Below are 26,462 nucleotides of genomic sequence, written 5' to 3'. Positions count from 1 at the left end.
GGATAAAGTGACAGGCTTTGGGGTACAGGCTGTATCAGAGTGCTCAATCTGAATTTGGGGTGCTCAGACGACAGTGTGGTGTTTTCCATGCAGGGGGGTGAGTGACGCGTGTCTAACCTGCGTCCGGAGGTCTCAGACCACAGCAGAGAAACTCTGGGTTTAGCAGGGCCGCTCAGGTGTGGTAGGGGTGCAAAGGCTCTACTGGGGTGCAGAGAATACAGGGGGGTGGTGGGCTGGGGGGCTCTTTCGGTACGGACATGAAGGGTGCTCAGGCAGGAGGAGGGCTGTTCGCACTGCAGTAGGCCCCAAAATGTGTCTGCGGCACACTGTGCCAATGCCACAGAGAAGACTCTGGGTGCAGGCGTGGGGGTGCTCAGGGTGCAGCAGGGGTTCTCCAACCAGTGGCAATGGTGTTGGGGCTCTTACCTGCGAGAGGGAATGGATATCTGGGTGTGGTAGGGGGCAGGCAGCGGCAACGGAGCTCGGAGTTCACACTGTGGCAGAACTCGGGACTCGTGAGCGGTTCCCACAAACGAGCCGCCAGATGTTGTTGGTAAGGTGACTGTAGGGCGGATTATCCCACCTTCTCGGTAACAGAGGCAGGCATTGGCAGTGACTGCCTCTGGGACATCCAATCAGCTGCAAGACCATGAGTTGAGGATGGGCGAGTCCGAGGAGCGGGGACAAAAACAAGCAAAGTGGCACAAAGTCCACCAGCGGGGACTGATAGGCCGAACAAGCATCTTTGGACCGGGCTCGGGCAGAAGCGGTCCGTTCGCTCGTCGAGGCAGACAGTGCCCATAGGAGCCGCAGTCACAAAATTATTGTTGTCGCGTGGGCTGGAGGTGACGAAGGGTACAGATGAGATCATCCTGGGGAATAAGCGCATAACCTGAACCTACTCAGGGCAGGGGTACATGTCTTTATTATGCGGAGAACTTTTCCATTCCAGCATTACCTAAACTGAATAACAGTTGCTTTCAGCAGTCAAGCTACTAAATGCCGAGAGCGAGTCCAGCATCAAGTTAATTTTCTCTCATTTTTCTTCTTTTAGGCCCACGAGCGACTAGAAGATGCAAAATTAGAAGCTGTGCGTGAAAATAATGTTGAATTGCTGAATGAAATTCTTGAAGAAATCAGCCCTCTAGTAAATGCAGATGAAAATGTGGCAGAATTAGTTGACATTCTTAAAGAACCTAATTTTCAGGTAACAAATAGTATTATGACATTTTTGGTGTGACAATTAAGTGTGAAATTCATTTCAGCAAATCGTATTTCCCTATTCTCTTCAGATAAATCGACCTATTCAAATAAAAAAAAGAATTACGATGTGTGTATAGTGCGCTGCTCATACTATATTAATGTTAGAGATGAGGACAGGTTTTATTACTCAGTTTGCTTTCTTTATCAACCGAAGCATGAAATGCTGTGTGGGCCTGGTAGGAATAAAGCTTGTGACCTTCAGGTCACACACACAAATATCAACAGTGGACGCGTAGTCCATTTAACTATTTTATCAGCCTAATACAGTTTGTGTATTATTTACAGGATTTGCACTCCTTATGTGCCAGCCAATGTACTTGTTACTTAAGGTTGAAGGTTATGTCTTACATAGTGTGGTGTGGCTCACTGGTTAGAGGCAGCAGACCCGGAAGCAGAGGACGGCCTGGGACCAGGGTTCAATTCCCGATGCGGCAGGGTCGTGGACCAGGGCCAGCTGACTCGATAATTCTCGCTTCGGTGCCTACTCTAACCAGGGATCAGACTCGGCAACTCTGGGCATTAGCTTGCCTCATCTCCACAACGGCCCCCCACATTCGCCGGGGATGCCTGGTTTCACCTTGGAGATACCCTGGAGGGACCATCTCACAGGGATAGCCTGGACGGGTTCCCCAGCGGTCTACAGCGCCACGACGCCTCAGGGCAGCAGTGCACATTACAAGACACATACATTTACATACATTTACATTGTCATCGTAGAGAACAAAGGTGCCCTGATTATTAAGTTTTGTTTGTCCATCAGGATATAGCCCCATCACAATGACTTATGCTTATATGTGTTTGCACACTTGTGCAAGCACCGTAATGAATTCGCACTATTGTCATGTGCTTGCATGTATACCTTTTTGTATTAACGTTGCACCCTATAAATGGTCTCCAGCAGAGTGCTTTAACTGATCTTCCCATGGTAACTTGAACTTTTCCATTGGTTTGCCTTTTGGTTCAGTTTATAATTTATTCCATTTTCTTTTCTGTCTCCTATGTTTAATCTGTGGTAGTCTTTTCATTTTGTTTTTTTTAAATTAGGTGTTGCTTTGGCGTGGTAAAAATAACACTGTTATTGGAATCCTGAAAACTTGGTACTTAAAATGTATTCCTTCACAGTTGGTAAAGGATTGCATTATCTTCTGATAAACTGAAAATCTGTTGTATCTTGTTTTATGGGGGGTAGACCATAGTCTGATATGGTGTGGAAGTTGTATGACAGGGTCACTTTGCTAATGTTTCGAAACTTGAATTGATTGCTTTGAGTACTAAAACCCATGAAACCATATAGGTGTGTCCCATCTGTGATCTTTCAGCAGCACCTACTTCTCATGGGCTGTTATCCTGTCATCTTTACTCCACTGTTTTTTAATCAACACAGGCCTACTGAACAGAGCAAAGCTATCCCATGAGCGTCCATGAAGTATAGTTTTAAAATTGCAAATATGTATAAAGGTGGTGTTGGCAAAACAATATACACCCCCTTCTAAGAGGGCCTCCAAAGGAACATCAGAGTACAGATCTTCCAGCCAGGTCCATTGTGACAGGTACTTTGCCCGTTCAGTCCTCCTGGACCTTTTGGTTTGAGCCAGTTGCTTTGGCATCTATTCTAAGGTAAGGGATCTGCAGCTAGAGGTTTCTATTGGAGGAGCAAGCTAATTACTTGTGGTAATGCCTTAGCTAGTATACACTCTATCTAGCCAGAGTTTGCTTATCGACCTTCCCATCCTCCCCATTCTGCAAACTGAACTTTCCACCTAAAAAAGTCCTTGTAGACCCTTTGATTCTGCACACTGGTCTCCTAGCCTTCTGACGTGGCTCTTTGTTTCTGACTGAGAAATAGTCATGAAACAAACTGATGTCAGTTCTCAGGGGATGGCACCTGTATAGGCACCACGCATGTTATATCCAGCACGACTGTCATGGAGGCGATCAACGCCACCTGCCACCATGCAGAGGTACTGCTCAAGACTTCACCAAGGCTTAACACAGTGAAAATCTTTGTCTCCCAGGGTTTGTTGGAAGGGAAAACCAAAACAAAACCTCTTGCCTACTAAAGTGTGACTTTCCATATAATACAATACTGGCCTACAGTCTTTCACGTGGTGTAATACCAGCGCACCCTCCCAGGACTATTGGCCTTAACATATGCTTTTCACAATAAATAAGTCCAGCCTGCTGCTTTTCTTGTATCTTTTCTTAATTAACAGACCAGCTGGACCTTTGGTGTCTGATTTAATCTATCCCAATAAGCCAGTCATACCTATAGTCTTGGTTTGTCAACACACCAACTCAGGCCCACAGTATTGTGCATAAGCTTCCCCACAAGGCACCCATTAGTCATTTTCATACAGTTACAAATATGGAAAAATTGCAGTTGGCAAATCAATAAACATCCCCTCCTAAGAGGGTTAACAATACCAAAACCATTGCTTGCTACAATAACCTGGGAGTCCCATGGAACACAATACCTGTCTGCAGTGTGATAACAATCCACCCGTACATGCATATTAGTTTTCACCTATGCTTTTCACAATAAAAGGTGGGCCTACTGCCGTTTATCATAACATATCATGATACTTTGATCAGGGCTAAAGCCTGTATCATTGATTTTCCACCATACCCAACTTGCCTGTGCTGAGCATACCGTTTCCCACAAGGCAAAAAAAGCAATACAAGCACCCTTTTTCAGAAGAAGCACACAATGTCTGCCAAGTCAAATGATGTACTCAAGATAATCAACAAGCGGGCTTAGCCAAAGCCCCTCTATCAGAGGTGATTCCTAAAGCTATTTGTATGCGTATCTGAAAGTCTGGTAATAGCTGTGCTGCCAAGCCAATGCTAAAAAGAAAGTTAATCTCTGAAACTGCCATGACGATGGAGGCTGCTAGTGTTCTTGCTATCCAAACAAGACATGACCCTTAGTAATGGTTTGGGACCAAGCCTTACACTAAGCCTGTGATACTTTGACCTCCTCCTGCTCCAGAGAAAAGGGCCAAAGTGAAAGTGTCACCGATACTGAAGAGTTCGCTTCTAGTCAGGTAATTAAATGACACTGCACCTGCCAGACTTTAGTTTCAGGTGGTCATGATGTGTTCAATTAAGAAGGTACAACAAAAACTCTGGCTTTTTCAATACAGCACCTACTATTTTGTCCTCAAAACGATCTAAAAATCACACCCAAAAACTAGCGAACAAAAGCAAATACCAGTGCGGCTCTGTTGAAAGGCTAATCTATCACAGCACGGTTCTGTCAGCAGTTAATCAATAACAGTGCGGCTTTGTGGTGACTCCTTCTCAATTCCAGTAGACTAACTAGTCACAGGACGACTTTTCTGTGAATGAGAAAAATAATTCCACAACCTTTCTCAATGAATTTACACAAAATAAACCTGGTCTGCTCAACCTAAAACAAGAAATAAGGCAGTTAGGGTAAGCCAAACCTTTCAAACAATAGTAACAAGAGCAACAAGGACAGCACCCTTCTTGGCACCATTTAAACTACAATTTAGACTAACCAGATGCGCTTCCAGTGGTAAACTAACCTGTCTAATGCACCTATTCCGTGCTCCTAGGAACAGATAACCTCAACCTAAATTATGCACACAACCCTAAAAAAGAATCTTGTTAATTCAGACACCCACTTGTGTGCGCATACCACAACTCCCTCTACACACTACCTTATCCAGACAGGTAAAACCACAATATCTTGAGATCTTGGATTTCGACTAATCCGATAACCAAACTACTCAATATTTAAACAATATCTTCATAAAGAATAATAGATCAAAACAAACAACAGTAATCATACCACCAATTGAACCCAAAATTAAGTCACATATCCAAACACTCTGAATATAGCATAGCAATACATCTCACAAGTTTGAGACTCCTGGATACCCCAGAAACACTTGCAACTCACATAATCATTCTGCCCTAGTCCTGCAAGTCAGACTTGTCGGCAAAATCTCAACACCGGGAACGCCACAAGAATATCCACTATCTTCACAGACTGGCCATAAGTGATAAGAAGGAAACCTGGAGGGGTCTCTTAACAAAAGTGGGTGCTCTTTAATGCACAACAATTCTCTGCTACCAAAATTTGTGGGAGCAAAACAGTTCCAAAAACTTTAAACACCACTGAATTTACCTAATTCAGTTCTCCCACAGTTTACTGGATCGTAGATTGTGTTAAACCTCAATGTCATGAGGCAATGTGTGCCCGTGTTTAGGCAACTCTTCGAAAACCAAATTAACAAAATAGTACAGTTAATTTGGCAAATAAACCCCACTCAGTATCTGAGTTCTAAATTTAAAAAGAGTTAAAAGGATTAATTACAACATTTCAAAATGAGCTATACAGCTTAAATGCATGCCACGAAAGCTCTCCTATGCAGAGTTATACAGTGTATGCAAAAATCCAAATTGGCAGCAAAATTTGTAAAGCAATGAGCAACATTCCAGGTGGAAAAGGAAAGTCTTCAAAGTCTCTGCCCCACCCCCAACAATTATAGGTTTTTTGTACATAATTCTTGCATAAAATATAAAAAAGTATCATTTATTTAGCACATTAGGACACAAGAAAAATAAACGTCATTACTGTAACACCTAAGCACAATACTATTTTCTCTAGTAATTATTTAACACCCTCTATGCTAATGTCATCCAGAGATGTTTGAACACATATTAAACATTTAACATTATGACTTTCTCTTAATGAATAGGACTGGTGAAAGAACGGAAAAGCTAGCAACATGTATCAATATTACATCCGCACCATGGAAGATTCAGAGTATGCAGGACAACATCAGCAGTGGAAATAAATGGTTATGTCATCAGTTTAACGGTGCTCTGTTGAACCTAAATAGCGAGAGGATGAGTGCCAGGGAGGAAGGGTCGTCATGAGTGAGTGACAGAGATAGCTTTCATCTTGTTCAAAATTGAGGTTTACACAGAAATGTTGCCTAACTAAACACATTAATAACTTCAAGAAATTTGTTTCAGTTGCAAATATGTTAATTCAGTCTATAGATGTAGAATCGTGTGGAAATGCATAGTGCACAGTATTATTAACGCACAAATGTATAACCCAAAAATCTTTTTCACACCATAGTACTCTCCTGATCAACAGCCCAGCAATTGCTTTGACATCTGGTTCAGTGCCATGAGTGTGGTGTTCTCCTATGTTCACCTTTTCCCTAATCTAAAGGCATGTACCGCAAAGAACATACTTCAATACCATGACGAAATCTGGGCAATTAACCTCAGACTTATTGTACAATCTCTACTGTATAAGTGCAGTTTTTGTGGTGGACATCATTCAAATCTTGTAACCACTTCCTTACCTCTTGGTTCAGGGAAATGTATGCCTCTAATCAAGTCACAGCTCTTATAGAATACCTTACCATATCTTTGCTAGACAACTAAGGCCATACTTAGGAGAGACCTAAAAAGTACGCATTGAAGATCGGGTTCATACAGTCAGTGGCGGCGGGACATAAAAGTGAGTCACTGAACAACGTGTGAAGAAAGTGAAATTCTCTCCCACCATCCTCCACCAATCAAGAGCCCATGACGGACCATAGTTCTCGCTCTCCACAGCCATTCTTATCCAGATCCACAGCACCTTCGAAATTCTTCACCTACAGAAAAGCCCCATATCCCATGAAAACTGCTCCACAGAATAACTTTTGCCCCCTCTACGTATTGCATATAGACAACCATCTTTTTCGTTCACCTAGATCATCCACTATTCCTGTTGTCCAAGCCCTGCCACACTTTCACATATTGCCTGGTCTAGATAATCCATTTTGTCCAAAGCAGTGCACAGCTTTAAACCTCTTGGAAGACCACAGAATCCTCGATATATCTGCAATCCTCCTCCCCTTGTCCAGAGCCACTCTTCACCATGTCTGACCATATCCTCTACCAGAATCCACCCAAGATTACTGCACATGTTGCTGCCTCCAAAGTAACCCCAGCCCCCCAGAGTCCCGGTTTCATACTTCAAGTTATGCTGTACAGACTGCTAGAACACATACCAAAACATGCTTCCACCACAGAGATATAGGGGATTTTCGACAGCCCCTTTCAGATATTGGCTACTGTGGTTAAAGAAGTAGTTCACGCACACATATTGGTTTTAAATGATTGCTTTTTATTTTTTTGTTTTGAGACCGAGGGTTCTGAGCTCTTTGTATAATTTACTCCCCCTCCCTGTCACACCTGTCTGCTTGTTTTAGTGCGCCCCTGCCTGTTCCGCTGCATCCTTTTTTTTTTTTTTTTTAAACCAAGGGCTTGACGGCTACCAAGCCCCACTATGCTGCTCGCATCATGGTTTAGTGTCTCATGCACTTTGGTTTTTTATTTTTATTTTGCAGTTCTGACATGACCATCAACCGTGTTGGAACAGTAAAGTAAAAATATATGTAAACTGGCCACTTTGCAATATATGCTAGCACATTAATTGTGACACATATCAAATTCATGTGCGCTCAGAATGACCATCTTAGGACAGTAACCAAGATGCTCAAGAACTCAAGCATGCATGCATCATGAGCCGATGCACGCATATTTTGAAACATAGTCATTTTTTTAATTAACTCTACTGTTCTATCATAGTAGACAGCCATGTTGGAACAGTATACCAAGAAATGTCACCCGAGTATCATTGCAAATAAGCATTGGTAAAGCATTTAGGGCTTCATTAGCCATTCTAATCGCAAGAGCAGTTGACATTGCCAATGCTTGTTTAGGCATTGTAGGTACGTGAGAACACACCTGGTTTTTTGAGCCCATCTTCGAGGCATTCCACATGCTACCATCTATTAAACCGACAAAGAGCAGGCAAAATAAGAAATTTAAGTCTTTTGACAAGACCATTCATTTTGCCAGACAGTCCATGTGTGAGTTCCCTCTCAGCCTCTTTTGTGCACAAAAGATTTCAGTCTTAATGTTCGTCGCCATTTTCTCCAGACAAAAAGAACTTGCCAATAGATTTTTCTTTTAGAATAGTTTTTCCGTAGGTAGCACCATCTTGAACTGCAGCAGTTCTGCATCTCTCCTTTGCTGTCATAACTAACGGTCTGCACTGTAATATGTACATGAAGTAAGAAGGTCTATAATTTTAAAAGAAATCATGATCGCCTCAGATTAGTTGATCCGCTGAGCAAAACATTTGACAGATGTATATATCAGCAAGTCATAGCGCACCAGTAAGGTACATTTCTTTACTTGGTCACTTTTATAAGTTGGGGGGGGGGGGGGGACTAAATCAGATGAGCTGAACATGCATCTTGTAGAGCAGTTCGAGAGGAACGCTAATCCCTAAACGACTTGAGCTCGATTTCTATCAAAGGAGATGGAGTTGCATCATTATTGGGGATGCCATAATGTGCTGTCCATTTCTGCACTAACAATTGCAAACCTCTGGATATTTGTCTTTCACGTGACTTAAAGTCCATTTTGGGATCATTTTCCTAGGTTGCAGAACGTTTTCTGTATTTGAAAACGGATGATCGGGGCATATACATTTCATTGCAGAGATGTTGGTGCTTAGGATGAAATACCATCGAATCTTGTCCATTGTGAGACTTCTCGCCACAGTGGAGCGCTATTGAAAATCCAATCCCATTGTTATAGAGGATCGATTTTTACTCATGAAAACTTTTACCCTCCTTCGAAATGTCTCCATTTGGTGCCCTCTGAGCCAGCTTTGAAGGAAATGTTTGCCTTAACTTGTTGTAGAAGCCAACTCTCTTAGCTTTAGTGTTAAACCAAAACTTAGTATCTGAGCATATTCTATATCTGTATAAAGCGCAGGCCCATAGGAATTATGCGGCAGAGGAGAACCAAATTATGTGGATGTGTTGACTAAATTATGCAGCAAGAAAAAGCAATTTATGTAGTGTAATGCAGCACATTTTGTCATAGTATTATTTAATTATTTTGTTATTTTACACATAATCCTGTCTGTGCAAAGGTTTCACCTCCTCAGTACTAGTTTAACACCCAGAAAGAGCAATAAGCAACAGAAAGCGACCAGTCAATCTTTACATAGGCCCTTCCTTAGTAACTTTTGATCTGTTGGAGGTAGAAACTTTTTTTTAGTTAAAAAAAAATGGGGTTTTTACAGCAGACTATGGATTTGTGGTAAATGCGGCAAATCCATAACTATGTACAAAACACGGTAGCTACAAAATCACATAATTCCAGTGGCCCTGACTAAGCATGACGATGGCTAGTGGTGATGCACACGAAAATTATTTCCTTCTGGTTGTACATGAGTGTTTTTTTCTTTCTCCAGCATCTAATTTTCCAGATAGGAAACGGACAGCCACCAGTTTTACCACAGACCTAATTAAATGAAAGATTTTAAGATTTACAAAGCAAAATGCTGTTGATTTTAAAGAATTAAGCAGTGCTTTAGGATCAATTTTCATGTTGATGCTGAAATCCCATATTTTGTTTGAGACAGTAGATTTTATTCAAAATGTCTAATAATTCCTCAAGTAATGTAGGTTTTCTAAACTAGACTTTGGAATCTCTGGTAATCATCCCATTAGAAGTAATCCGGATTTCTTAATTAAGGCTAAGAGATCTAATATTTTTCACACATTCCTTTTTAACATCTAGAAGCAAATAATTCCTGTACTTGCTGTCTATATTCTGTATCCTGACAGCTATTGCTAGGTCATACTGTTACTTGAGTAACTTGGATGATGCATGGCAGCTCAGCCTCACCAGCGGTGGAATGCGACCTCTAGTAGTTATGGCTTTTGTGCTGAATGGCTTACTTGGACAGAGGCATGTTTTTACTCCTTTTCATATAAACCTCTACAGATTTCTGTCCAGGTCTGTAGTATTCTAATCTGTTTAGCTCTGCTTATTGGTTGTTATGGCTACAATATTATACAATATGAATTTCTTGTAAAAAGCTGAAAGCTCCATTTGGCAGCACTCAAAACAGGACTGGCATACACCAGTAGCCTCCAGCTGTGGGCTACATGTGAAACACGACTCAGTAACCTACTCCGCTCCACTGAAGAGCTCTTGAATAACAAAATACGTATCGGGCACTGAGAAAATGAAAGATTTGAAGAAATTAATAGTTACCAAGCTAAAATGAAATATTGGAAGAAGTGAATAGTTATCAAGATTTGCTTCAGTGAATGTACTGCAACTTTGGAAACCATGGACCATATTGACCAGAATGCATTCGGAGGGCTACTGAGTTGTTTCACTTGAAACCCACAGTGTAATGACTTACGGTGAGTGCCTTTCCTGTTTTGAGTGCTGTCATATGGATGTTTCTGCTTTAAACATTAATTATATATGCAACAAACGGTAAACTGTGGCCAGAAAAGTCAACCTTCTCATAGAAAACGGTACTGTTCAATTACTTAAACTTGTATTTTGTAGGCTCGTATATGAACTGTTGAGAACATTTTCGCTTTCAAGCTGACATTGTATACTTAATTATTTATGCTTAACAGTTTCAACTAATACCCTGGAAATATGGTCAATCTATGCTTGGCATTTACACTAAGTTGTTATCTTGTATAATTATATCTCAATAAGTGAGTATTCGGTCTGTCATTCTTGAAGTATAACATTTGATTTTCTCTGTCTGTCTATACGATATACTGGATTATCATCTAGCCCACTGGCAACCTTTTTAAAAAGACATCCATATTTACACGTGCACTCTGGTTAGATTAGTGTAGTTGTGAATTTCTTAGAAGACTTGACTTTGTGTGGCAAAATTGTCCTTGTGCCTTAAGTTGACAATTTATCACTGTTTGGGCAATAGATTCTCACTTGTTGAAATAAAGGCACCTCCTGTTTCTTAAGAGCATTTTTCTAATTATAACTGTAAAAGATTGATGTATTCAATTTTTTGTTGACAGTCGCTCTTGGAGGCCCATGATATTGTTGCATCGAAGAGTTATGACTCCACTCCTTCTACTCCAGAAATGAATCATTCGTCACTGAAAAATGAAATGGCACCAGTGGACGCTATTCGGATGGTTGGCATTCATAAGAGAGCTGGAGAGCCACTGGTATGTGATGAATAAAAAGCAAAGCACATACATTTGAAATCCTGCGGATGGAATATTTTGGTATAACTAGTGTGCGTTATTTGGCTTGCCCATCAATAGTGAATCAATGCAAATAAATTAACTGGGTTGCAATAGAGGGGAGGTAAAATTCAGAAGGGTAAGAGCAAGAGATGGGAGTAAAAAAGAAGGTATGGAGATAGGCTTGTAGTACAGTAAATATATTACGATTCTCAAAAGTTTCAATCCATTCCTTAGTGTAGTGTGTCTCCATTGTGAGTTAGGACTTGTGTCACTGCAGACTTGCGCCTGTGTTTTTTGAATAACTCCTCAGTTTCTTACTAGATATAATCCCGTCCTAATGATGACTCCTTGATTAATTCTAATAGGTTAAAACTTGGTTACTTGCAAAGGGCACATGCAAATTGCTCTCGGACAACTGTATTATTGATGATTATGGCTTTTTTCTCCAAGAGATGTACCAAACCACTTGCTCATTCTATTGGGGAGGATTGCATAGCTATCAAAGACTGTTCCTTGCACAGTCATAGCTTGGCATCTTCCAGACTGAGCACTGCCTCATGTACTTCGCATTTCTATCCCTTTTACTATATAGTCATTGCTCTATTTTTCTGCAGTTGTGTATATTTTATTGAGCTGTTATTTGAAAGAGTGTTATTATAGCATAAAAACATTATCATGAATGAGTAATTGCAGAGGAATCATTGTATTTACACATAAAAAAATGAATTGTGATGGATACTTATATTGCAGATTTCTCACCTTTAAAATATACCCAGGCTCCTGACTGGATTTGGAAGATTTTACATGCCAAAAGGTTGTAAATTGCAGCTCCACGTTGACTCCGCTCTGCCTGGTGGAAGTGACTAGTGCTGCACATAGGTGCCATCCCAACAGCCTGATGTCAACACCTTTCTTTCCACATCCTTGTACCTGGGTCTGTAGCGAGCTCCTATTGTTTACTCGTCAGTTGTTGAGCTTTTTCTCTTAAATTTTATACCAGTATTCAACAGGATATGTCTTAAAACTACAGCTTGTAAGCGTTTTAGGGGCTTTTGCAAACAAATGTCTGCGACTGACTACTAGAGGTATGTCTCTGGTGTGTTGTGTGAGGAGTGTGCCCTAGTGCACCCAAAGGCTGTGAAGCAGTATGTCTCCAAGCACCAAAGAAAGGGACTGTTTTTCTTAAATTGAAAGACCTGGACCTGTTACCATTCTTGGGGCTGGTCCCGTGACAGGTCATCGTTGCATTCTAAGTCTTTCGGTAAGCCCAAGTCAAACAAGAAATACAAAAAGTCCAAGTGAGCCTTGTCCCAACTTTGCCACTTTTTGTCTAGGAAGTCGCAGGGACATCAAGGTGCCCCATGGTCAGCTTACAGTCCCATATTGAGGAGGAGACTCTGGAGCTGATTCCAATGCACTCAATTTCCGGATCCGTCAGCAACACCACAGCAGATTGAGGCATTTAAGAAGGCCATACATATTCTGCCCCCCACTGACTTCTTCCGATTTGCTGTTTGGCCTCATAGATCCACTGAGGCCTCCAGCCAGGTTACTGCTGGCAGGTCTGCCCTCTGGCAGCCTGTGCCTCATTAAGCTGCTTTGTGGTCACCTCCAATTCCAGAGCTGATGCCATGTCCGGCATTATGATGCATGCTGGTTTCTGCCTCTTTGACACTGACCGGAGAAGTTCCACATCAACTTGCTGTTGTTGCAGGCTATTCACTTTGCTTTGGATGCCTTCCTACTGTCAATCAAGGGGAGGCTGGTTCAGGTCCTCACAGACAACACCACATCATGTGGCATTGCAACAAGCAGAGCGGGATTAGAACTGGGTTCTTGGCCAAAAGGCCCTGCACCTCTGGACCTGGCTGACTCATCAGGGCATCTCACTGATCGTACACCACATGGTGGGATCTATAAATGCCGGGGTGGACAAGCTCAGTCGGTAATGCCTAGCTGAGCACAAATGTAGCTTCACCTGGAAATGGAGCAAGGCATCTTCCAGCAATGGGGAGTACCCTGGTATGATCTCTTTGTGACTGTTACAAATTTGCAATTTCAACACTTTGCACGTTGGTGTTCTTAAGACGCTGTCTTTCGGAGACCTATTCCTCCTAGACTGGAGCACGGGACTCCTGTATGCCTTTTCGCTGCGACTGCTCCTGCCCTCAGTTCTGAAGTAGATCAGAAACGGCTGGGCCCATGTCATTCTAGTGGCTCCAGATTGAGCCAGGAGAGTGTGGTATCCAGAACTTCTGGGCATCTCCTTTCCTTCTTGCGTATTTTCTATTGCAGCAGCAGGGCAGGGCCTTAAACCCTACACCTGTCTGTGTGGAGATTGTGTGTCCCAAGGGGCGTGGCCAAGATGGCGGTGGAGTAGGATGCGTTTCTTCATCCCTCCCGCCCGCCACCGGCCGCAAAGCGAAACAGAGCGGACTCCGACCCGGTGTACCAGTGCAAGGCTGGGCTGGACACCTTGCGAATCACACTGCCCTGTGGTGGTCAAATCCAGCGGCGATTCCGGCAACCGGGGCGGAGACTGAGCGAGGGCTGACTTGAGGCCAGAGGTCTGTGGCATGCGGTCAGCTCCCGGAGAGAGTAGCTGCGGCCAATGAGGCCGCCGGGAGGCATGAGTTGGCTGGCTGAGAAGAGTGCCACCGAGGACAGCACGGGGAGTGCCACCGAGGACAGCGCGGTGAGTCCGTGGGATCATTGTTAAGGCGACTGATGCAGACTGGCTGGTGGAGGTGGGAGAGGCACGGGCCGCGTTTGAAATCCGCTGGCCCCGACCTTGCTGAACTGTGCTGTATAGCGGCGGAGGCGAGTGTTGGAGCAGGCCGCACAGGCCTGGTTGCAGATCCTGGGAGCGGAAGAAGGCGAGAGTGGGCCTAGAGCGAGGAGCTACTCTTGGACCTCGAGCCATTGCTGCGGCAGAGAGACAAAGCTGCAGTGGGAGGGGGAGATGGCACGGCGTAGACTGGAGCTCGTGGCCATTTAAGTGAGGCTCTGTGCCCCCCCAAACTCACCCAACAGTCTGCTGTACTCCATTAGGGCGGTGCGAGGGACAGCAGGTGCGAGGCTACTGCACAAGTCCAGCGAACCGGTCGGACTCTTCCGGCCAAGCACGAAAAGGGCATCATCGGCAGGGCCTGAGCGGCAAGAGGGCATCCACCTAGAAGAGCGGCAGGTTCAGGGGGCGCCCACCACAGGAACACCATCCACAGGCCTAAAGAGAACTACAGGACAACGGAGCTGGAGGGAGCTGGTGGTCCCTAGTGAAGACCGAGAGGCTTGTCGGGATCGGCAGCGATGTGAATCACACAGCTGCCACAGAAGTAGATGGCGTCTGCCAGAAGCAAGAAAGGGGGCTCCATCAAAGAGATGCTGCTCAGGACTAGAGGACAGCATGAAGGTAAGAACAAGAGCTGCGTGAGCAGAGTGGCCTCCCCACCACAGATAATATGGAGGGCCCTGTCACGGCAGGAAGATCTCCTCGCTCTCAAAAAGGACTTAGCAGGAGAAATGCAGGCCATCCTGAAAGACGTAACAGACATTGGAGATAGAGTGGACACGTTGGAGGCCAACGACACATCTAGAGATGAGGAGATCGAGCTAATGCAGCAGGAGATCATTCGCTTGACGGAGCAGCAACTGGACCTGCAGGCCCATGCAGAAGATTTAGAGACAAAAACTTGGCCTACTCATGGGGGCACCCCTTTTGCTCGGTGTTCCGGTGGCAGGGCCTACTCTAGCAAATACACTCGCTTTCTGAAGCCTGTGAAGAGCAGCCAGAGACACAGGTGCCCCAGTCACAGAGCACCAGACAGAAACAAGGAGGGGAGGGAAGATGGCAGAGAGTCCCCGGGGGATGCAAGGGAACGCCCCCGGACAAAGAGGCAATGGCAGCAGAAAGGAAAGCGGTGGTGGATAAGCTATCGGAGGGCAATACGTCTGGTGCACCGGAATGAGGAACTAGTCCATGCAACAGTACAGGTGGCGGCTGGGGGAGGATGATCACGGGCCTACGAGGCAGCGCAACTATCCATGACGGCACTTACCTCACATTGGACTACTTTCACTGGAGAAGAGCTGGAGGGCTTCGCCCCATCTTCATACCAGGGACTCTTTTTTTTCTTTGACAATGCTCAAGGGTTGTTTCAATAGTGCCTACGATTCACTTGTTTTGCATCAGATGCTGTGGGCATTTACGAGCTGTTTTGTGTGATGTTAATTTGTTGTATTTTGTTGGGACTATTATTCAGTTTGGGGCACTCCTCCCGTCACGCCCGAGGCCTCCACACCACTCAAGTAAGGGCTAGGCCAGGCAGACAAACCATGCTAACAATCACCCTGCCCCCCAATGAAGCACAGGGTAGTACTCAAGCTATTTCCCCAGGATTATTGTGATGGCCCAACCCCTCAAGATCTTAACCTTGAACGTAAAGGGTTTAAATAACCCCATCAAACGCCGAACCATTCTGTCGTATTTAGAACACTCTAAAGCCCACATCTGCCTGCTCCGGGAGACTCATCTCTTGGTAAGGGACACACACAGACTTTGATCACGGGCATTCCCTCACCAATTCTTTTCCTCTCTTTCCACAAAGAAAGCAGGAGTGGCTATCCTTCTTTCCAACAAGTTCCCCGGTAAGATAGGATCTTAACAAGCAGAACTGAAGGGACGGCTCTTGGCCTATTCCTTTTCTGTTGGCTCACAAGCGCTCACCATAGGGTCAGTGTACGTTCCCAACAAAGGCCAGAAGGAATACCTGTCGAAAGTAGTGCATGAAATGAGTGCCTCCCAGGACAGGATAATCCTCATGGGTGGAGACCTCAATATAGTTTTCGACAGCACTTTAGATAGATCAGTCCAAAGGCTGGGGCAGAAGGGGGCCCTCTCAGAAAAGGGGAAGCAGATGCTCACCGACGCGGGTCTAGCTGACATATGGAGGGACAAGCACCCTACTTCTAGAGAATACTCTTTATATTCGCCCTCCCACAAAACATACACAAGAATTGAATATTTCCTTGGCACAACAAGTTTAACACCCTATATCAAGCAAATAGCCATTCTACCACGTACTCGATCAGCCCATTCTACAGTCACCCTGGCCTTCCCATTGCCACAGGGCCAAACTGCATCCCGGACATGGCGCCTCCATGATATGATGCCGCATCGGCTGGAGGTGGTTCAACAGATCTCAAAAGCTCTGCAAGATTATTTGGCTTTGAATGATACTCCCGAGACCCACATAGCCGTTCTCTGCGATGCCATAAAGGCAGTGATAAGGGAAGAATTCATAGCAATTGCAGCCTCAGGCAACAAGATACGCAGGGAGAAGAGAGCTGTTGACCAGACACACCCGGGAGTTAGAGCGTATACACCAGAGAACTGGGTCTGTGAGAGTTTGGAGACAACTTGAAGCGGTGCGCTCCCAGTTAGCAGCGCTCGACATCGACAGAGCAGAGTATTCAGCACTTAGACTCGACACCATTTTTATACAGGAGGGGACAGAGCAGGGAGATTATTAGCTCACAGGCTACAAACACAGAGGCATGCATCTACCATCGCTTCCGTGACCGCCTCCAATGGAGTGGAGATGGTTACTGATCAGCGAATAGCTGAAACTTTTCGCTAATACTATGCAGAACTTTATACCGCACAAGATCTTTCCCCGTGGGCCCAGGCGCAGTACCTTCAGGGAGTTCCTACCTCCACAATTACTACTGATCAAGTGGAAGAGATTGAAGCCCCTATTAGAATCGAGAAGGTAATCTCAGCTATTGCCAACCGTAAACCACTGAAATCCCCAGGCCCAGATGGTTTCTCCGCGTTGTTTTACAAAACCTTTTCTCCCATACTGGCCCCCATCCTCACTAGAGTATACAACGCTATAGGGTCATCATCTGCCCTTCCCAGGTCAATGCTAGGTGATTGTAATTCCCAAAGAAGGGAAAGACAAATGGCAATGTGCTTCGTAGTACCATCTTCCTCCTTAATGTTGATTTTAAGCTGTTCACAGGTATCCTGGCATCCCGACTGTCGCCTCTCCTGCCCGGGCTGATCGGCCCTGAGCAAGCAGGTTTTGTTCCCAATCGCCAATGTGCGGACAACACCAAGCGCATCCTCCATATGATTGATAAAACTCAATAGTTTGACACTGAGCGATTGCTACTGTCAATGGACGCCGAGAAAGCGTTCGACAGAGTGAATTGGACGTATTTAAAGGCGATGATGCAGCATTTTTGGGCTCCCTAAGAGATTCATTGCTTGGGTCTTTAGTGGATACGCTAACCCAGAAGCAGCTATCAGAGTAAATGGTCACATTTCCTCCCCGTTCCCTATACAGAGAGGGACATGTCAGGGCTGCCCACTCTCCCCCTTGCTCTTTGCCAAATACATGGAGCCAATGGCTCAGCGCATTTGCGACAACCCGCTTGACTCTGGCATTCGTTTTGGGGGGGTAAACATACACTCAGTCTCTACGCTGATGGAGTAATAGTGACATTAGAAAATCCACAGACCTCTCTCCCGGCTGTACTGTCGGAACTGGAGCGATTTTCATAAGGCTGCAGGTTTCAAAATAAATGTCCACAAATCACAAGCTCTCAATCTTACCTTACAGCCCTCTTCACTTAGCGATTTGAGAAAAGCACTCCCCATTCAATGGGCCCCAGTGGCGATCCCCTACTTAGAGATCCAACTCTCTGCGTGAATCCACAACACCGTCACGCTAAACTACACCGTTCACCTCTGAAAGGTCAGGAAAGGCTTGCGCCGATGGAGACCACATGCGGTGTCCTGGCTTGGCTGGGTAGCGCCCATTAAAATGTCTATATTGCCGAAGATCTTATTTCTATTTCAGGCCCTTCCATTGGAATCACCCCCGGGCATAAAGCGCACACTTCAGCAGGAGCTATAATCCTTCTTCTGGGCGGGCAAGAGACCTAGAATGCGGCGCGACTTAGGCTGCGGAGGCGAGGGGGGCCTGGGGATCCCAAACCTCCAGGATTATTTTTGGGCGGCCTAGATCAAAGCGTTTGTGGAATGGTCACGCCCTGAGTCCGAAAAGCATTGGCTTTTTATAGACCGGGTGCTGCAGGTCGGTCACTATGGCAGATTCTTTTCCTGCCACAGGCGGCCAGGAACAAGAATATCTATCTCTCGTGCATAACGAGAGTTCCTCTTAAGGCTTGGGATAAAATTGCGATCAAAAGGAACCTCCCCACCTTCCCGTCCCCCCTGACCTCCATTGTAGAGAACACTTCCTTATCCCCAGGGGTGAATGTAAAAGCTTTTACACGGTGGACAAGGGAGGGCAGCAGTTCGATTGGACACCTCTTCGACAAGAAAGGCCGGCTTTCTTTTGAGGACCTCCGTAACCAGCAGGGTCTCCCCGAATCAGAACGATTTCATTATCAGCAGATAAGGCACTGGATCATGCACCCAGATGTCCGTCTTCTGGCGCAGCGTCACCTCACTGCGTTTGAGAAGTGGCTGTTATCTAAAACAGATGTCGCCCATCTCATACTGCAGTTATACTGCTTAATCAGACGGGCCCCTACACCTCATAATTTGCAGATTTAAAAGAGGTGGGAACTAGAATTAGAATGCACACTCTCACAGCAAGAATGAGAGGACATTTATTACAGAGCTAAGCACACTGCGCGCAACATGGCCAGTGTAGAGACGGCCACTACGATAACAACCTACTGGTACTTCAGTCCTGTCAGACTTAACAAATGCAACCCTACAAAAGATCCCTTGTGTTGGCACAGGTGGAGCTTACCGGGCAACCTGACCCACATTCTGTGGGATTGCCCTCTGTTAAAGTCCTACTGGGCGCAGGTACTTCAGGATATAAATATTCACTTTGATACTAAACTACCCCGATGCCCAGCATACATTCTTTTGGGGTTACCAAATGCTATCCTGTTTCCTCTCAAATTACACAGGGGTCTCCAAATAGCACTAGCCCTGGAGGCGTCTCTCCAAAACATTTTTACACACTGGGTAACCAGCCGACTACCTACTAATACGGGTTGGTTGCATCGTATGTGGTACGTTCTTGGTATGAAGAGGATCTCCCTTTCACTTGTGGATAAGAGTGCTTAATTCCCCGCCCTTTGTGAAACCTTTCTGTCGCTGTTTTTTATTGAATTTAACTAAATCACCTGCCCCAAATATTTTAGACTATTACACCTCACCGGACAGACGCTGGAGGCCCCTCAGGGCACAGCATAATTGGTCTGGCCACTCTGCAGATGTGGGAGGGGGATGGAGGGGTGGGCTTTCTTGGGGAGGTGGGATGATGTTGGGGTTGTTTAGTTAACAGATTTATCGCTTCTCCCACATTGTGGGATATACTAATGCACAATTCGTCTTTATGATGATTGTATTTGTTGAATGCATAAAATTCAATAAATACATTTTAACTAATCCTTTCCTAATGCCATAGTGGGACCTTAATTGGGTTCTTACTTTCCGAATGTGTACCACTTTTGAACCGTTGCAAAGCGGTTCTTAATGTCTGTTAAGAGGGTCATCCTCATCAAAATCCCCTCTGCTCATTGCATGAGTGAGCTACAAGCTTTGCCAATCTGGTCGCCCTACACCACTTTTCTTTTCAGGCAAATTGATCCAGAGGAGTAGAGCGGCCTTTCTACCAAAGATTGTGACTTCCTTTCACATCAGGCAGTCCATCAGTCTTCCAACATTCTTTGATCCATCTCACCCCTTGAAAGATCCCAAAAGTGCAACCTGCCTTTACTCTATGCATTGTTGAGGAGAATCCTCACTACAGTGGCCCCTTAACAAGCGCATATGGATTTAATGAAAAAACAAAGGAAAACAACCCCTCCAGTTATTAAGGGGAGAAATAATGTTTCACTTCCTGATTATACCAAGCTCCTATAAACACTCCCAAACATTTAGAAGGGAGGAAGGGGGGAATATAAGTAATGGGATGAGGAATAAATAATTAGAGTAATGAAGATTTCCATTAAGCAATCCTGACATTAATTCCTCATCCCATTACTTATTCTAACAAGCCTGAATCTGCCAATACACACTGTAGTCTTACATTTGTTTAGCACCCATATTTGCTCTTCCAAAATCCAACCCGGAACCCTATGCTAAATTTAATCTGTAGTGATCAATAAAGATAGACCTGGAAGCCCAGGCCTCAGTCCAAATGTCTCTAATGGAGATACCACCCCATTCTGCCCAGAAAGCAGCAATACCATGTGTTGGCAGAGCCTGAACAAAACCCTGGGGGAACACGACTAGCTTTGGAGTAAGAGATGGAAATTACCTCCTTTGTCCACCGAGAGAAAGTAGATAGAGAAGAGTGTTTTCACTTGTTTGCTTGGTCAAAGTTGACATAAAGAGCATCACTTCTTCTGAACTCAGAATATCTAGCCAGATAGATTCTAACTGCTCGGACTACATCTTAAAAAATAATCTTAATCAGAGGGAGAAGGAAGACCAGGAAGAACAATCTCCTGAGACCTATGAAACGGAGAATATACCTTAGGTCACACAGATAAATGCGAACATTAGTGCAAACAGACTGTACAAGACATCTCCCTTTCCTTTAATAATTGACGGGTGCAGGGTTAATTTCCTTTTGTTTTTTTCCTTAAGAGGTGCTTGTTAGTGGAATGACTGTAGTGAGAATTTACCTCACTAATGCAATGTAAGCAATGAGATCAGGAATGGATGAGGAAGTAATGGGAATTTGTAACTGCATTCTTGGCAGCGATGGACAAAACATTTGAATTATAATTGTGAGTGGGATGCATGTAATATCTTGATCTAAAGCACTTAGGGCCCTGGAGCAAGATTTGCCCCACTAGCGCAAACATTATATGGGTGGAATTACTGTTGGTGGAGATGAGTTTTTATATAGGGGCACGTGATGGAGGATAAAATAGCTTCCAGTGGTTAATTTGTACCGGTGGACCCAGACAGAAAGTCTTTGAGAGAACCAGGGCAGTATTTTAAAGCCCTAACGTTCCTCCTCAGTGGGCTGCTTCCTGTCCTAATCCACCTCACGGATGACCAGTCATGACATTGACTAGTAGTGCCACCCTACTGACTGATGGGGGTTTGTGTGTTGTAGATGCTGTGGCAGGTCGCTGTCGAGAGTTACTGTATTCCAAGACGATGATGAGTGGCTGCTAAAGGCAGGCTTGCCACAATCAGTCGTATGCCACCTCTGGATGACAGCAGATTTTTTTTTAACTCTTTTTATTGTTGACATCGTAAATACATTCCAAGCAGATTTATTTACATTATGATCACATTATATATTCCGCCCTTTGAACATCTTTATCTTGGCTTATTGTTGCTATTCAACCCTATGTCTAATCTACCTCTAGCGCCGGGTGCTTCATCTGGGGGGGGTTTCACAAATATTACCTCTATACATGTTCCATTTATCCCAAATCTGCGACCACTTCTTGGTACAACCAGGCGATACATACACCGTCTTTTCCATTACCATGCACCAGTCCATGTCTTTTTTCCATACGTTCAACATGGGCTTTTGAGGCGCCCCCCACAATTTGGCAATGTTCCTTTTGGCTACCATCAGACCCAAGGCCACCCAGATTCTTTCTTTCCCTGACATGTCTGTGGGACCCCATACATTCAGAACACATATTTTTATCTCGGGCTCTACTTCAGTGGCGGCTCCTCCCTGGGGGCGTGGGGCGTCGGCCCACTGCTTTCCCGCCCTGCGAGAAGCAGAAACATAAAATGGTAAAACTACCATTTTATGTTTCTGCTTCTCGCACTGCGAGAAAGCAGAATGCCTGGAGTGTCTGGTTGTGGGAGGGTGGTGGGCGGTCCCGCTTGAAGGCAGGGGGAGTTGCTTGCCCAATGTTGTGGGCCCAGACTGCTTTGGTCGGCCTGGGGCCGACCAAAGCAGTCATGCACACTCTCCCTTTTCTCTATGTAGGCTGCTGCATGCAGCCTACATAGAGAAAAGGGCCTCCGATTAGGCTCCCGGGTGGGGCGCTGTACGCCTGCACCGCGCCAATCCCAACGATGCCATTTCAGCATTGTGATTGGCGGAGAGGAGGGAGGGAGGCTGCCTGTGGGTGGAAGCTTCCTGAAGAGTCAGAGACTCTGCGAGCTGCGGCAGCAGGAAAACGCGGGAAGGCAAGTTTTATTATATTTTTTAATTAATCCCCTTCAACCTCCCCCTACCCCCACCACGCGCAACCCCCCACCAGTCATGCGGTCCGCGAATGCTAGTGTCTTTATGTCTCAGGAGCTGTCAATGCGGTGTTCAAACTCCTTTAGATTTTCTTCTAAGCATGCTAGATTTTCTGCTTTTCACAGTAGGATCAATTCGCTGCAACAAGAGAGTCACTTTCCAGTCTTCCACCCGATCTATCTATTTCTCTGATGTATTCGAGTATGCAGCAGGTTGCAGTGAGGTTTGCTTTGGCGGAATTCGTGCCCTTTCCTTTTAAAAGAATTAAAAGAACCACGCACATGGGGAAAATGTACTTCCTCGATTACGCGAACTCGCAAAATGTTAGAAATGTTTCATGTCCTTCATTGACAACCATTCACATATGACTTGTCGCACCAAATGACCCGGACACACCCATAAGTTAAATGCCACACAAAGCACTGAACACACAGGAAGTTTTTGTTTGTTTAACACCCACAGAAGCATTTGAGTGTTCACAGTCACACCCAAAACTCTTGGTTCTGTTTGTTGTATGTGACAAACAATTTAGGCACCGACTTAAAGCTAATACGAGCCCTTACTGTAATAGGGATTTGCCAACACGATTTGCGCTCATCATTCTTGATGAAGACGACCGATGACGTTACATCTGGTTACTCAGTTGTCTTTGACTGATTCAGTGATTAAGAAAACAGATGCACAACAGGTGCACGAATGTTTGCCACAAAACTGGTGTATTAATCATTAGAATCCTCATATTGGAGATATATACATATATATATTTTGACGTGTTTGCTGGCAGCACGTCTAAGAGGACCCGTTCTTAAAGAGGACTGCGTATTGCTGGCATCAGTGGTAACACTTTCTTCTTCCGAGGTATCGGATCACGCAGACCCGCCTCAGCAACCAGTTCGGACATACGGCCTCTGCCAGGAGCAGTGCGTGACTTCACGTATCAGCAGGATTATTATATCTGTGTTGTGTGGCCCGGTCAGACTCTGGTGTAAGAGGCAGAACGTTGGGGACCCAAGGAAGACTCGGAGTGACAAAGTGTGGATTCACTTTCCTCAAGAAAACCCCCTTTTGCCAGGTATTACAGTGCTCACTGAGCATGGACTCCGCCTAGAATACTATCCACTGTGGTGCATGATGGGGGCTGTAGTCTCTACTCACCTGACGGCAGCTGCAAGTAATCTGGAGGAGCCACCTGACTTCCCGCCTAGGGGGAGGACCTTAGCAGTACAAAAGGGAGGTGAAAGTGTGATCCTTGTCGTGTGAAGGGCGTCTGAAGAAGGCACACCTAAACGCCGAAATGCATTATGCCCTGCACTCTCCTAATAAAGAAAACCTTCCGAAAAGTCCCCGCTGTGTCCTCTGATCTCTTCCACATGGGGTGGTCTGCATTGGATATATATATATATATATATATATATATATATATATATATATATATATATATATATATATATATATATATATATATATATTCATATTCGACTGAGTCATGAAGTAATAGGTTATATACCACGTAAAGTAGTCTCGACACAAACCTCTAAAAACCATGCGTCAGTGAAATCTTTTTGTGTCCTGCACTGCAGAAGCTAATCTAATTACAACTTGATCTGCTCCTTTTAATGGCCCACTATGAATTTTCATGGGCATCTGATGGCAGGAAAGCTTTAGGAGCGCTGGCCGACATTTACCCGTAATAAGACTGTAACATGCCAAAATCATTGCATTTTATCGGTTGGTTCTCTGCAGGTATATGTTTTGATATGTCTCTGCTATTAAGATCTTGCTGTACCTGTCAATTTATCCATGTGGATGCCCTGAGCAGGTAACCAAGAGAACATGTAAAAAGAATTCACTGATGCACGATTTCTCTAATCGTGTAGGGTTTGATAGTGTGAGCGTGGGGGGGGGGGGGGGGGGGGGTGGAGCTGCTAAATTAATGGGGTGAGGCTAAGGCAGACTAATCAAGGCCAAAGTATGTTTGTCCATAGATCTGATCTGCAACCCATGCGGCTCAGGGAACTGACACCCTCAAGAGGTCTAGAGGAGGTTGTATTTGTTAACGCTGTGCTGTGATGATGCAATTCTCGTTTTCAAACGGTGTGCATTTTAAAATGCCGTTTGATGCGGATAGTGTGGTTCATAACCTTCTTTTACTTTCTGTGGTTTGCAGCACTAAGCAGTCTCTTATTCATCTTTGGTGTGTTGATGGTGCAGGCACATTCAAGGGTAGGAATGCACTATAAAGGAAATGTAATGGTTTCGGTTTCATATGATACACCTGTGTTACCTACGCGTATGGACCGTAGTGGTTGTAACCACTTTTCCTCAAAGAAGCTTGTTCACTAACAAAAGCACAAAACTCCAAATAAAAGTCTGACTCCGCAACAAAATAATCAAAAAAACTTTGGGGGGAGGAGGAGCCTAGCGCGCAACCAAGATGGCCGCGTAGGTGCGAGGCTCCCGAGGACCTCCGCGACCTCCTGAATTAATCCTGGCGATATCCTGTCCTTGTTGAGGGGACTGTGTCGGTGAACCCGAGCTGAGGCGCCGCCCGTTCTTTGGGCTCGAATCGGACCCCGAACACCGGTGGGAGCATCGATTGAAGGTTGCGGCCTTCTCCTCGCCGGCCCCCCGGATTGGAGTAGTGGGGCGATCCGGGGACGAAGTGAATAACAACGGCGAGCGGGGCTGAGCGACTCGCATACCCCGCACTTTCACTTTCGCTTTTGCGCCCTCCTTGCCTCAGGCGGGGTCGGGCTGCGGAGCGGGGTGCGGTGGTGTTGCCTTGTCCAGGTGCCCGGCTGACCCGCCGGTGGTGGGTTGCCCCGCTGCCCGGTGGTCGCCCCCGTCCCCCCCCCTGACACCCGTGATTTGGTGTGGCGGCCCGTTTGGAGATCTTGGCACGACGGTGTAAGGGCCAGCATGTCCACCAAACAAGATGGCGACCGGGCGAAGATGAAGACAACCCGCCGTGGCACGGCGCACCAGGCCAATAGTATGGATCGCTATACGCTCCAGAAGGGTTCTCCGGAGACAGCGCGGTCGTCCCTGGTGGGCCCGACGGAGGCACCTGCCCAACCGGTGGATCTGACCCTCCGGGACGTCATGGGCGCCATCGCAGAGATGAAGGCCTCGGTGGACCAGCGTTTCGATACCTTGGCGCAAAAAATTGACTCGGTCCTGGTGGATGTGGGCCTTGTGAGGGCAGACTTGTCAAAAACGAACGACCGGGTTGACTCCCTGGCCCACACCACAACGAGCCTCACGACGGACGTGGTGGCCCTCCAGAAGGAGGTGCGCCGGCTTGGCCAGGCGAGCGCCCTGATGGACCGGCGACTGGAGGATTCCGAGGGTCGGGCCCGGAGGAACAATGTTCGCATTATTGGTGTGCCGGAGGGCCGAGAGGCGGAGGCGGCGGATCTCTTTGTGGAAGAATTGATCCTGACCCATCTCCAGCCCCGGGGGCTGAGTAAGCTTTTTGCGGTAGAGCGTGCCCACCGGGTCCCTGGGGGCCGCCCTAAGACCGGTGCCCCGCCGCGGCCTATTATTGCCCGGATTTTCAATTTCCGGGACAGAGACGCCATCCTCCAGACCTCCAGGCAACAGGGACCGGTCAGGCTGGACAACATGGATGTACACTTCTACCCAGACTTTACTCCGGCGGTCCAGAAGCAGCGGCAGAGCTTTCTCGGTATTAAACGTCGCCTACGGGACCTAAACCTCAAGTACTCAATGCTCTTTCCGGCTAAGCTGAGGGTGGAGGTGGATGGCCGTACGCACTTCTTCGACCGGCCCGAGGCGGCTGGGGACTGGTTAGATACTTTGCCTGGAGATCGGGGTGGGGGGGGCGCGGCTGGCGGGGAGGGCCCGCCGGATCAGAATTGAGGGGTGA

At 45.8% G+C, this 26,462-nt stretch overlaps 1 protein-coding gene across 2 annotated transcripts in view; it reads left to right on the top strand.

Moving 5' to 3' along the window:
- PALS2 (protein associated with LIN7 2, MAGUK p55 family member) overlaps nt 1–26,462 on the top strand; it is an 814,942-nt gene that overhangs the window by 229,989 nt on the left and 558,491 nt on the right. For both annotated transcript variants that reach the window (XM_085631658.1, XM_085631659.1), the window contains exons 4-5: nt 1,055–1,207; nt 11,175–11,327. In XM_085631658.1, the coding sequence (XP_085487784.1) occupies nt 1,055–1,207; nt 11,175–11,327 (306 nt within the window). The remainder of the gene's footprint in view (nt 1–1,054; nt 1,208–11,174; nt 11,328–26,462) is intronic.

The sequence above is a fragment of the Triturus cristatus genome, chromosome 10, assembly GCF_964204655.1.
Source record: "Triturus cristatus chromosome 10, aTriCri1.1, whole genome shotgun sequence".
Taxonomy (NCBI): domain Eukaryota; kingdom Metazoa; phylum Chordata; class Amphibia; order Caudata; family Salamandridae; genus Triturus; species Triturus cristatus.
Note: the sequence above shows the minus strand (reverse complement) of the source record. Positions and strands in the feature narration are given on the sequence as shown.